Source organism: Balearica regulorum, chromosome 9 (genome assembly GCF_011004875.1).
Source record: "Balearica regulorum gibbericeps isolate bBalReg1 chromosome 9, bBalReg1.pri, whole genome shotgun sequence".
NCBI classification, from domain to species: domain Eukaryota; kingdom Metazoa; phylum Chordata; class Aves; order Gruiformes; family Gruidae; genus Balearica; species Balearica regulorum.
The window spans coordinates 21961170-21973767 of record NC_046192.1 but is presented as its reverse complement, the minus strand read 5'-3'; the positions used below and the strand labels follow the sequence as shown (position 1 = coordinate 21973767).

Sequence of the window (12598 nt, the reverse complement as noted above, 5' to 3'; positions counted from 1 at the left end):
AAGTTTGCCTGATTTGCTTCCCCAGATCTATAGATTTTTAGAAAGGCTAATTACAATTACCGACTCAAGCTGTGATGTTCTAATGAGACAGAATAAAAGCTGTCTCTCTGACAGGAGGCAGACTCCAAAGTTTGAGGAAACTAGACTGCCTTTGGTTCTCTCTTAATTGAAGAGTAACTTTATCCAAAAATCCTGTGCAAGACTGACGCCAGTGTATGTGGACATCTAGTGTGTGCTATACACACTTATGTGTGCCCTTGAAGAGGTAAACTAAGCAGGAATGTCATACTACTAATAATATGGAAGATATCAAAGATCTACTCAAGACATTTTAATGATATTAGTTTCAAAACTAAGACATTTTCAAGGTAGTATTTATACCACCTGAAAATATGTTAGGGTTGTAAGTATAGCAGGTGTCCAATGAGTAGGGAGAAAGGTGGCTGTACTTATATTTCTTTGTGTACCTTGCTGAATTATGGCCAATGCTGCCTCTGCATATAATTTTCAACACACCAGCCTTGTCTGACTATGACAATAAAGAGGTAAAGGTGGATCACTTGCAAATCTCAAATGCAGTTGTAGTGAGCGTTAGCACTGCTGACATGCTAGATATCATTTAAAAGTAGGAATTATTTTTGTTGTTAGGCCTTGGAAGTAGCTTTTGACATTAATTGGGAAATATGACTTTGAATTAGTTTTTTTTGGATTTTGATTTTTGTCTTTTTAAAGAATAGCTGATGTATTTATATTATATTGTAACTGCACCTGTCTTTATTCTGTTTGTACAGAGCATAGTATGGTAAGAGCCTGATGCATGATAAAGCCTCCATCTCAACAGCAGTTAAAATAAATAATGATGTGTTCTGACATCGTTTTTGTTAATAGTCATCTATGTTGTTTTGTTCCCTCAGCTTTCTCTGTTAGAAGATGCAGGGTTTGGCGGTGTTCTTCTTTACATTGATCCTTGTGACTTACCAAAGGCTACAGATCTTGCTGATAAAGCTTTTATGGTTTCCTTGAACAGTGGAGGAGATCCCTCAACACCTGGTTATGCCAGTATTGGTAAGTACTGTTCAAGGCATATTCAGTTAATGGACATTTTAATTCTCTGTCGATTGTAAGTATGGGCTTTAAAACACTAAACCAAATCCTGCCAGAAATAGAAACCCTGAGTAATGGAACACTGTGTAATGCAGCATGGCTCAAAGGATGGAATCCAATCTCAAAGTGCTTTACTCTGTAAACTCTTGGCACAAAGTCTGTACTCTAATTTATTTTGTTGCTTTTTTCATTTGTGCATTCACACACTGAACCATTATTTCTGCCTGCTTATTCTTATCTCATGAAAAAAAAAAAAGTATGAAGTATTAATCCAGTGGTTTCTGAGCAGGTTCCACGGGATCTGTCCCCACTGAAAGAAGTATTCTTCCCTTCATTCTGTCTTTCACTTTCATGGTATTGGTAATGGAAACATCTGGTCAATAGGTGCAGGTGCAGTGTAATCAGAAATTTATATTTGAAAATATTTAAGAAAAATTCATGTTCATAGTAGCTTTGTGCAATTATCACTTGAATAGGTTGTGTTCATTTAGCCTTGTCTCAGTTCTGCCTGGATAGACTTAGTTATCAATTATGCTTCTCTAAATACATGTATTTTCAAAGTATGGGAAATAAAGAATTGATTTTAAGAAATTACATAGTCTTTTAAAAAGTTTAAGGTTTTGCCTTTTTTTTTTTTTTTTTTTTTAAAAAAATAAGGGCAATGTTAACAATAAATAGAAGCAGCAGCATATTTGACTTGTATACACTATTTAAATCTCCGTTCTGGCAGTTGAGTGAATGTGTGTTCTGCTTCTGTGCTGCCTTTTCAGCTTTACAACCTTTTTTATTATCTAACTATTTGGAAATGTATTAAGCAGCAGCCTATGAGTTTGTGACAAGGCTTCATCAAGAATATTTGGTTCGGTTACTAGCTCAGACATCTGAAGTCTGACTTGAATTGGCACTAAATCAACTAAGGCTATGCTGAGATACTTCATGACTAGAATGGCAGAAAATAGAAATATTTGCCTGGTTGTCATCGAAGGGTGTTAGCTATTCACAGCATGAATGCCTTGACAGCTCAGTGGGAAAGAAATTGCACATTTTCTCAGTGTCTCAGTGTACCTGACCCAGTGTTCTTAAAAGTGCCCTGGGAGCTACAGAGGTAAATATAACACTCTTCAGGCTTTATTCTTGCTCATTTCATGGAGCTGTTTGAAAAACAGTTTGTCGCTTATCTGTTTGGCTGACTCCTTAATGTTTTATTTACCCTACATGAAAACTAAAGCTAATTAAAACAGATACACCAACATGAAGATGCCACTTCAGTGTCTAAACCTTATGCATTGGTTTTCTGTCAGTAAATGATCTCATTGGCAGTGTGCGTTCCAATCTCCAGTTTGAGAAAAAGAAGCTTAATTATATGGAAAATGGTGATATCCTTATAAGTACATTGATGGTTTCTACTTGAACCCTTAATGTGGCTTGTCTGTGGTTTTAAATCTCTGAGCATCGTTCATAAGAAGGAATAGACTATCAGGTCCCTAAGATCATTTATATTTTGGTCATTGAATGCAATGATGAGCTGGAAAGAGCTCAAAGGAACACTTGAGGAAATTCTTTTTTACAGTTCTGTAACTAGAAGGTAGATCAGATGGAAGTAATTTCTGTGTTTCTGATGATGGTTTTCTTCTCTGGAGACTATGAATCAATTTGGTTAGAGATATCTTATGCCTGGGACAAATACAAATACGTCTGGAGCGCAGACTTTTGCCTAAGGGATGCGCTTGCATATAAGGTAGTTAAACTGACTACACGTAGAATAAAAGTGCCAGATACCCAGCGCTGCCCCGTCACTTTGATTCACAGAGTATAACATGCACCACAAGAGATTTTATTGGAAGCTCCTGCTTAAGTTATTGGCATATCTTTGATACCATCTGCACTTCACACGTTGCCAAAAGAACTGTTACTATTACAATCCCAGGGACTACTCCTACCACCATTCTCCCTTTTACTAGGAAATTGCTAGTATGATGAGTGACCTAAAGGTAGTCTTGTATTAGGTGAATATAAGGTAGGAAACTTGTATTTTCATGATGCTGCCTATGCTTCTTACATTCTTTTAGTCTGAAAACAAATTTCTCTGTGGTGTCAGAGTACTGGACTACTTTAGGTTTTTCCTGGAAAAAAAAAAATCTTCGTGAAATTATATAGCACAAAGTTAATAGCATTTTCAAATGGGGTTTATGTAATATTTCAGAGAACTTTGCGGTGAGGTTTTAGCTCAAATTTTCTGTTTCATCAAGATTAAATGCTGCACTTCTGCATACGAATTATTTTAGAATGTACAGAAATAGCTTGAGGATGTGTTTGAGGTGTCTACTACCTATGAGTGAACTGATTTTTTCTGATCTCTGCTTAATAAAGGGGAAAAAAGTAATGATGTGGAAAGGGAAGTCAGCAGCAGTTATGTAAAAGTTTCTGCAGCTTTGAGAGTTTAATTCTATAGTTCTTAAGACTTTCCCAATCCTATGTCATATCAGTCCTGAAACAATCATATGAGCCTTTGTGAGCATAGATTCTGTCACCTTGATTCTGATTGTCAAAGACTCATATTCTCCATTTTTAGAAATCTTTCTTCTATGTTCCTGCTTTTGAAATGAAACAGATCAGTGGGTGGGACTCCAGGAATTAAACATATGGGATTAAAAAGCTTGAGAGAGACATAAGAGACTTATATGGCAAAAATTATCCTGAAAATAAAGTTTAGAATAGCATAAAATTTGAGTGACTTCCTCCATCTACTTTTTTTTTTTCGTTTAGACTTTTTAAATGCTGCACTTCGTTTCACCTACCTTTGTATGGCAGAGACACATTAGATTTCTCTATTACTGTACTTCAGAGCCATTTTAAATCAAATTTGTTTCCACAAAGGAAATGGCTCAGTAAACAAAAATATGGAGAGAACCTAAGTGTCAATCCTAGTATGTAAATATAAAAGTGGCATTGTGATAAGCATTAAGACCCCTGCCCCTGAGATAAGGTACCTCATAATAGAATCCCTATCTGTGCAGTGGTGGAATAGAAATTACTTCATGAAGAATACAGACAGCATCATAGAAAATACTGTGAGCTTAAAAATACTGAAATATAACAGCTGTAAAATACAATCTTATACTATCAGCTGGAGTTTCAAGCATAATGTTGTTTTAGAGAATTGTTATGCAGAGGTTATAACAGTAAGGCAAAGTGGTATATTTGGAAGTAGTCCGTGCTTCAGGTCATTGTTAACAGCTAGTTGTGTGAGCCATATCACGGGGATTTGGGTGAACAATCAGTAACGCAGGGAAAATGCAGTGTCGCTAGAATTGTGAAGAGTGAATGTTATTCAGCCAGAGGAATTGACATGAGCATTCCTCAAACATTGCTATAATAGGATTTGATTTCAGAGGAAAGGACAAGGAAGGTGGGGAACTGGTGAGGTGTTGATCTACTGCAGGCCACAGCTGAGCCCATCAGTGAAGTTGGTGATGTCTCTGAAAACATATTTAAGAAAGCACAGGAATGCTGGGCAGGCAGGGGAGTGAAACTGAGCCTGGAAAAAGGCAGGGTGAAGGTGCTGCATTAATCTTGTTGGGTTTGTTTCTCACTGTCCAAATATGTTTTAATTGGCAATAGTTAACTCTGTTTTGCCTGACAGTCATTGATGTGATCTCTCTGTCTTTATCTCAACCAATGAGCTTTTCCATCTTATTTTCTGCCCCTATCCTGTTGAGTAGGGGGAGTGAGAGTGCAGGTAAGTAGGTGTCTGGAAGCTGGCCAAGGTTAACCCATCACACTGTGTTCTCCATGTTTTGATAAATGACAGCAAAAGTTAAAGAACACCAAATATGCATCATAAAAAGCCCATGGCATTTATTGCTTTAGTCATGTGTCATTCTTCCACTGAGCTTAGCCATTTCTTCTGCAGTGAACACAGGAAACTGCTACTACCACTGCTTAGAATAAGCAGTAAGTACATGCTGTGATACAAATGTATGTCTACTTTATTTTTAGTTAGCCCTGTGATTCTGTATGTTTAAGTGCTTCCTGCCTCTTATCTGAGTTCGTCCTTACTGTCCTTTACTTCACGATATTTTACTCCTCTGAAGCAACTAGCTGAGCAGAAGTTAACTAGAAAATAGAACATTGTGTAACAGTGTGTTGGTTTTGCGTGGCAAGGTTTTGGTAGCGGGGGAGGCTACAGGGGTGGCTTCTGTGAGAAGCTGCTAGAAGCTTCCCCTGTGTCTGACAGAGCCAATGCCAGCCGGCTCCAAGACAGACCCGCCGCTGGCCAAGGCCAAGCCAATCAGCGCCTCTGTGATAACATATTTAAGAAAGAGAAAAACAGTTAGAGAGAGCTTTTGCAGCCAGAGAGAGGAGTGAGAAGATGTAAGAACATCTGCAGACACCAAGGTCAGTGAAGAAGGAGGGGGAGGAGGTGCTCCAGGCGCCAGAGCAAGATTCCCCTGCAGCCCGTGGTGAGGACCATGGTGAAGCAGGCTGTCCCCCTGCAGCCCATGGAGCGAGGATGAGGGGGTGTAGCGATTCCACCTGCAGCCCGTGGAGGACCCCACGCCGGAGCAGGTGGAGACACCTGAAGGAGGCTGTGGCCCCGTGGGAAGCCCGCGCTGGAGCAAGCTCCTGCCAGGACCTGTGGATCCGTGGAGAGAGGAGCCCACGCCAGAGCAGGTTTGCTGACAGGACTTGTGACCCCGTGGGGGACCCACGCTGGAGCAGTTTGCTCCTGAAGGTCTGCACCCCGTGGAGGAGACTCACGTTGGAGAAGGCCGTGAAGGACTGTCTCCCGTGAGAGGGACCCCACGCTGGAGCAGGGGAACAATGAGTCCTCCCCCTGAGGATGAAGAAGCGGCAGAAACACCGCGTGAGGAACTGACCGTAACCCCCACTCCCCGTCCCCCTGTGCCGCTGGGGGGGGCGGAGGTTGAAGCCGGGAGTGAAGTTGAGCCCGGGAAGATGGGAGGGGTGGGGGGAGGTGTTTTAAGATTTTGGTTTTATTTCTCATTCCTCTGCTCTGTTTTGCTTAGTAATAAATAAGATGAATTCCCTCTCTAAGTTCGGTCTGTTTTGCTCGTGATGATAATTAGAGAATGATCTCTCCCTGTCCTTATCTCGACCCGTAAGTTTTACCTTTTCTCCCCTGTCTAATGAAAGAGGGGAGTGATAGAGCGGCTCTGGTGGGCACCTGGCCCTCAGCCAGGGTCAACCCACCACAGTCTTTTTTGGCGCCCAACGTGGGGCACGAGAAAATCGAGATAAGGATAGTAATGGGAAGAGGTAACGGGCAAAACATTGACTGAACGTAACTTGAGAGTGATACAGTGGTGAAGGGATTAGAGGTAGATTTTGTGTGTAGATTGTCCACTCCTGTTTGGTGTTGTGATAGTGTTGTTTTGATGTTGGTGTGTGGAATTCTTTTTTCTTTTCCTTTGTTGATGTGATTAGTGTTTGTGAAGTTTTGTGTTGAATGTATATTTTAATGATAATTCTTAAATATGTGATTCACAGAGGCGAGGGGTGGAATGTGTTGGTTTTGCGTGGCAAGGTTTTGGTAGCGGGGGAGGCTACAGGGGTGGCTTCTGTGAGAAGCTGCTAGAAGCTTCCCCTGTGTCTGACAGAGCCAATGCCAGCCGGCTCCAAGACAGACCCGCCGCTGGCCAAGGCCAAGCCAATCAGCGCCTCTGTGATAACATATTTAAGAAAGAGAAAAACAGTTAGAGAGAGCTTTTGCAGCCAGAGAGAGGAGTGAGAAGATGTAAGAACATCTGCAGACACCAAGGTCAGTGAAGAAGGAGGGGGAGGAGGTGCTCCAGGCGCCAGAGCAAGATTCCCCTGCAGCCCGTGGTGAGGACCATGGTGAAGCAGGCTGTCCCCCTGCAGCCCATGGAGCGAGGATGAGGGGGTGTAGCGATTCCACCTGCAGCCCGTGGAGGACCCCACGCTGGAGCAGGTGGAGACACCTGAAGGAGGCTGTGGCCCCGTGGGAAGCCCGCGCTGGAGCAAGCTCCTGCCAGGACCTGTGGATCCGTGGAGAGAGGAGCCCACGCCAGAGCAGGTTTGCTGACAGGACTTGTGACCCCGTGGGGGACCCACGCTGGAGCAGTTTGCTCCTGAAGGTCTGCACCCCGTGGAGGAGACTCACGTTGGAGAAGGCCGTGAAGGACTGTCTCCCGTGAGAGGGACCCCACGCTGGAGCAGGGGAACAATGAGTCCTCCCCCTGAGGATGAAGAAGCGGCAGAAACACCGCGTGAGGAACTGACCGTAACCCCCACTCCCCGTCCCCCTGTGCCGCTGGGGGGGGCGGAGGTTGAAGCCGGGAGTGAAGTTGAGCCCGGGAAGATGGGAGGGGTGGGGGGAGGTGTTTTAAGATTTTGGTTTTATTTCTCATTCCTCTGCTCTGTTTTGCTTAGTAATAAATAAGATGAATTCCCTCTCTAAGTTCGGTCTGTTTTGCTCGTGATGATAATTAGAGAATGATCTCTCCCTGTCCTTATCTCGACCCGTAAGTTTTACCTTTTCTCCCCTGTCTAATGAAAGAGGGGAGTGATAGAGCGGCTCTGGTGGGCACCTGGCCCTCAGCCAGGGTCAACCCACCACAAACAGTTTTAACCATGCATATGCAACATATGTTCTAAAATATTTTGTTATAAATCATTGTGACTTTTTACAAGATGTCCTCAGCCCTGGTTTGTCTGTTCTTTTAAAGAACAAAACACAGTTTTTGAATAGTTTGTCTATGCTTGCCTTTGCACTCGTGGAAATGATCTTGGGAATATTTTATCATTTTTTTCCCCAAAAATTTTTGTTTATGCTAATAACATCAGATAAATGAAATACAAAGATAACTTGGTGTAAAATGACAGCCTACATTCAGGCTTCTGGGTTTTTTTGTTTTATTTTCCTTAAGGGCAGACTGAAGGTGGGGAGAAAGAAAAGTTTATAATGCCATATTGTAATTTAAGGGGATGTATATATATGTTTGCATCTACTCTTGATCATTCTATTTTTTACTTCTGACATAATTTTAGTGGTTGCCATAAAAAAACCCCCACACTTTGTCCTTACCAACTACACTACTCTGATATATGGTGTTATTTTCTGTATGAAAAAATCTGTGCTAATACAATAGAGAGGTAAATCTTTAGAAAATACTGGCATTTGAATAGTGAGCACAGTAAGTAATAATTTCAGCAGATTTTCAATAATACCTCTAGCACTAAGGGTTCAAAAGGTATCTGAATCCATGATCTGCCTCTTCAGATTTTGCAGGATACAATAAAGGAACTAAATTTGTATTTAAGTACCAGATTACATGCTCTGAGTTTTTGGATGTTGTGGGGTTTAGTTTTTCCTCCTGTCTGGCTTTCAGTTTGTGTTGCATGTATTTAAAACTGAGAAAATCAGTTGGATGTCAAGATATTTTAGGTTTGAGTGTGTGGACCTCTGTATTGTATATCAGCTATTTTATCTTCTGTTAAGCTGTCTATAATTTTATCTTGGAGGGAGGAACCAAATTTGAATTGAAAATGCAGGGATTTAATCAAATAGACTATTAGAATAGGAGGGGAGAAATTACTGCCAATGGTACTGCAATAGTTTGCTAGCAAAGTTTGTATCATTTGATTCTTGCAAATGCCATACTGAACCATATGGTCAAATTTTCTGAATTTCAAACAGAAAATTATAAAAAAATGTGAATTTAAGAGAGTAGTTGAATGTACAACTGGTAAACACCAAATTATTTGAAAAAAACCAAAACAGAGCTTCCTATACTGCAGAATTAGTTCAGTGGAAAACATACTGCCTAAATATTTCCTGACGCCACAGAAGTTGGAGAGGACTCCTTGGTATTTTTGACATTTCAGACAGTTTCAAACTACTAAACAGCCTTGACTGCCTACAGAACATTTTCCAGTGAAGCCTCTTTGTCTCTCATCCAGCAAAAATAGCATTTTAAATGGTGCCCAGGTTAAATTTTTGAAGTTACTCAACTTGCGAGTGAGTGTAGCATATTCAAATCTTTTGTACAATCATGATTGAAAGTAATCCTGCCATAGCTTTACTGACATGATATTTCAGCTCAACATAATTTGTGAGAGTGAGCTAATTTATTATGTGCCCACGAAACAGCAAACATCGCTGTATGGCAGTAAGTCTAGCTGGTGTATTGGAATCTGTGACTACAAAAAAAAAAAAAAGCACGAGTGCCTGCAGAGTCTAGTTGAAATCAGTTGTCTGCATGGGCTGAGAATCTGGGACGAGGGGCTGCTTTTACAGCATCGGGAAGTTTTGTGAGGACTCCCTTGCACTCCCATATACAACTCCTGCTCGTACGTGGGAATGGTGTTAAGCAGATCGAGACTCCAGACAGGATATTGAGGAAATAGTTTACTAGATTTATGTGTATGGATGAGGAAAGGAATTAGTTTTGTTTGCAAAGGTAGAGGGATGAATACTTGTGCATTTGTTCACGTAGCAATATATAATGACCCAGCTGGTAGCAACCAGCTAAGCTCTGAACTGACTGTCAGCTAGAGGCCAATTTTATGGACCACTTGCTCTGTTGCCAGTCACTTGCTGCTTAACGCCCTTCTCTGCGCATTACTGTGGTTTCTTCTCATGCTTTATCTTTCACAGCCTTTTCCAGTGGCTTCATTGTGTTTCAGGTGGGGGTTGTTTTCTTTCAGAGCCCAATTCAGCTAATGTTATTTGAGATTTTTTCATCCAGCAGTGTCTAGCAGATAGAAAGGAAAGTTTAGCAGTGTTTGAACATGAAATCTGAGTTTGTAGCAAAAACATTTGTAGAAATAGCAAACCAATACAGTCTCTTTCAGGTTTCTGCTAATTGCAGCCTGTAGAGAAAGCAATGAACTGCAACTGAAACACTTAATCAGACTGATATCAAATTGGTGATGATACCTCCCCACTGCAAGCAAGCAAAAGAGGTGTTGCTGGTGTTTGGGAATCCAGAAAGGGCTTAGAACAGTAGGTAGTTACCTTTGGAGTGGACTACTTTTTGAAGGCTCCAAAACTCTGATTATAGTATGACAATAAGACAACCTCACTGCCCTAGGCCTATTTTTCCTTTGTTTCTAATAGTTGAGTCTAATTATCACCATCTTCCATTTTAGGTGATACATTGTACATTCTGAAAAATGATACTTGTCAAAATTTAAAAGATTCTCTCTCACTATGGTTGTTCAGGCAGCTTAGATTTAAAACTGGCTGTTAATTTTTCAATGAAGAATTAAATTCATTTTAAAAAAATGCTGAGAGGCATAATATGTTTGTGAATTTAGGCTGAATTTAGTGTTTAGTTTTGTATGCAGGAAGGTGATTTTAAAAAGCCATTAATTTCCTTTTTAAATTAAAAAAAAAAAAAAAATTCTATTTCAAAGATGAAATATAGGAAAGAGACAAAAGGCTTAAGTGATTGAACATTTTGAACACTGGGCCCAATTCAATATTAGTTGTGCCTTTTTCCTAATTTATTTTCTATGTACAAAGCAAATAACTGTTTTGGAGATGCTTGTGTTTTACTCAAGCGTCCTGCTAAGATGACACCTCAGAGTAAAAGGCAGGCACATCTGGTAGGTGGTAGTAGTTATTAATGCTGTTGTAATTACCAGAAATACAGTGGTCTCAAAGTAAAAATTCTAGTTAGATTCAACCAATAATTTTGGCCATATAGAAGCTAAAGGGAAAAATGTCAGAACTAGAATGATTTTAAAGCAGTTTAGGTACCCCTCACAGGAAGACAGAGCAGATAGTAGCTATATATGTATAAATAAAGGAATAGTATTTGTTACTAAAGGTTGGTTAACTTTCCAATTTGTGTGTGTATGTAATACAATGGTATTTTATCCTCCTAGCACTCCTGTGTGCAAGTTGGGATACTACAATGTAACTCCTCTGTATTGCAGAGTTAACACCTGCAAGTGCACCTGCATAGTATCAAGAGCACCATAAAGTCAGCTGGCTGATTGTTTAAGCAATTAAAGATGTAATTAGTTTTATAATTGAATTTTTTCTAGTGCAGTTTGAATACTGCAAGCCAGAATAAACCAAACCTTCTTTAATTTGAGTTGATCTCTGTTCCAGCCCACTGCTTACCATATTCAACAGCTGCATAAAAAAGATAATAGTACCTCTTCCTACTTTCAGACAGGTAGAAACTCCCTCAGAAGAAAACCTAATCATCTTAAAATGGAGATGTGGAAAATACTTTTTTGTTACATAAATGTGTACTATCATATTATATAGTACTGTTCTGCAGAACACTAAAAGATGTAAGCAATTCATCACAGTTTGGGTTTGGCCAATTTTCAGCAGCATTTTGCTTGTACTTCTCAGGGTTTTTTTTCAGACTTGCACTATATTCCTTCAGAGACAGAAGAATGTTCTACCTAGGAGGACTGAGAAGAGGGCAGGGCGGAAAGAAAGAAGTTGTGATGGTTTAGTTGGTTGGCTAAGGACAACATGAGTGGTGAAGGAAGCTTATGAGACAACAGAGTAAATAGTATTTGTACATCAAATGTGGTCAAAACCATCTAAACATATTGGGGAGTTGATTTCAGTGACATTGTGCTCCAGAGCATGGTGTATCATGGGAGTGGCTGGGATGTCTCCGATACTGATGTCAGTAAAGGGATCACAGCCATTAGGACAGGAGAAAAGAATCACAGAATTGTTGAGCTTGAAAGGGATCTGTGGAGATCGTTGAAGGACAAGCCACCTGCTCAAAGCAGAGTCAACTAGAGCAGGTTGCCCAGGAGATTGTCCAGTTGGGTTTTGAGCATCTCCAACCACATGACAAAACCTCTCTGGGCAGCCTCTTCCAATGCTTGACCACCCTCACCATAAACCAGCTTTCCTTATGTGTAAAGGGAATTCCCTGTATTTCGGTTTGTGCCTGTTGCCGCTGCTCCATTCCCTGAATACCACTGGAGAAGAAACTGGCTCCATCTTCTTCCAGCTTATTGAAGAACTTCTGAATGACAGCACATCCATGTGGTCTATCAGCCACTCCTGCCAGTTTTGTATCTTCTTCAAACTTGCCTGTCATCTCATTGTAGAAAGCTATCAGGTTGCTCAGACATGATTTGCCCTTTGTAAATCTATTCATACCACTCCCAATGACCTTCTTGTCCTTCGTGTTTTTGGAAATTATTTCCAAGATTATTTACTCCATCACCTTCCCAGGGACTAATGTATGGCTAATCCCAAATCTTCCTCCTTGAAGGTGATAGGAGTGATATTTCCTTTTGTCATGTCCTCATGAACCTCTTCCCATCACCACGAATTTTCTAAGATTTTTATGGCCTCACAATGACATCCGTGAGGTCCCTCATCACTCAGAGTTCCCAGGACTTGCCCTGATGGGTGAATTTACATCTTCCTCTAACTAGCGCTCTCAAGCTATTTGTTCCCTCTGTCATGCTTCTCAGTATCACAAGCTACACTTGTTACTGCAGTTTGGATGGTGAAGGA

General features: G+C 40.7%; 1 protein-coding gene across 8 annotated transcripts in view; it reads left to right on the top strand.

Moving 5' to 3' along the window:
• The window catches only part of NAALADL2 (N-acetylated alpha-linked acidic dipeptidase like 2), a 488624-nt gene that overhangs the window by 305874 nt on the left and 170152 nt on the right, over positions 1–12598 (top strand). For all 8 annotated transcript variants that reach the window (XM_075761534.1, XM_075761530.1, XM_075761531.1 and 5 more), the window contains one exon: positions 915–1065. In XM_075761534.1, the coding sequence (XP_075617649.1) occupies positions 915–1065 (151 nt within the window). The remainder of the gene's footprint in view (positions 1–914; positions 1066–12598) is intronic.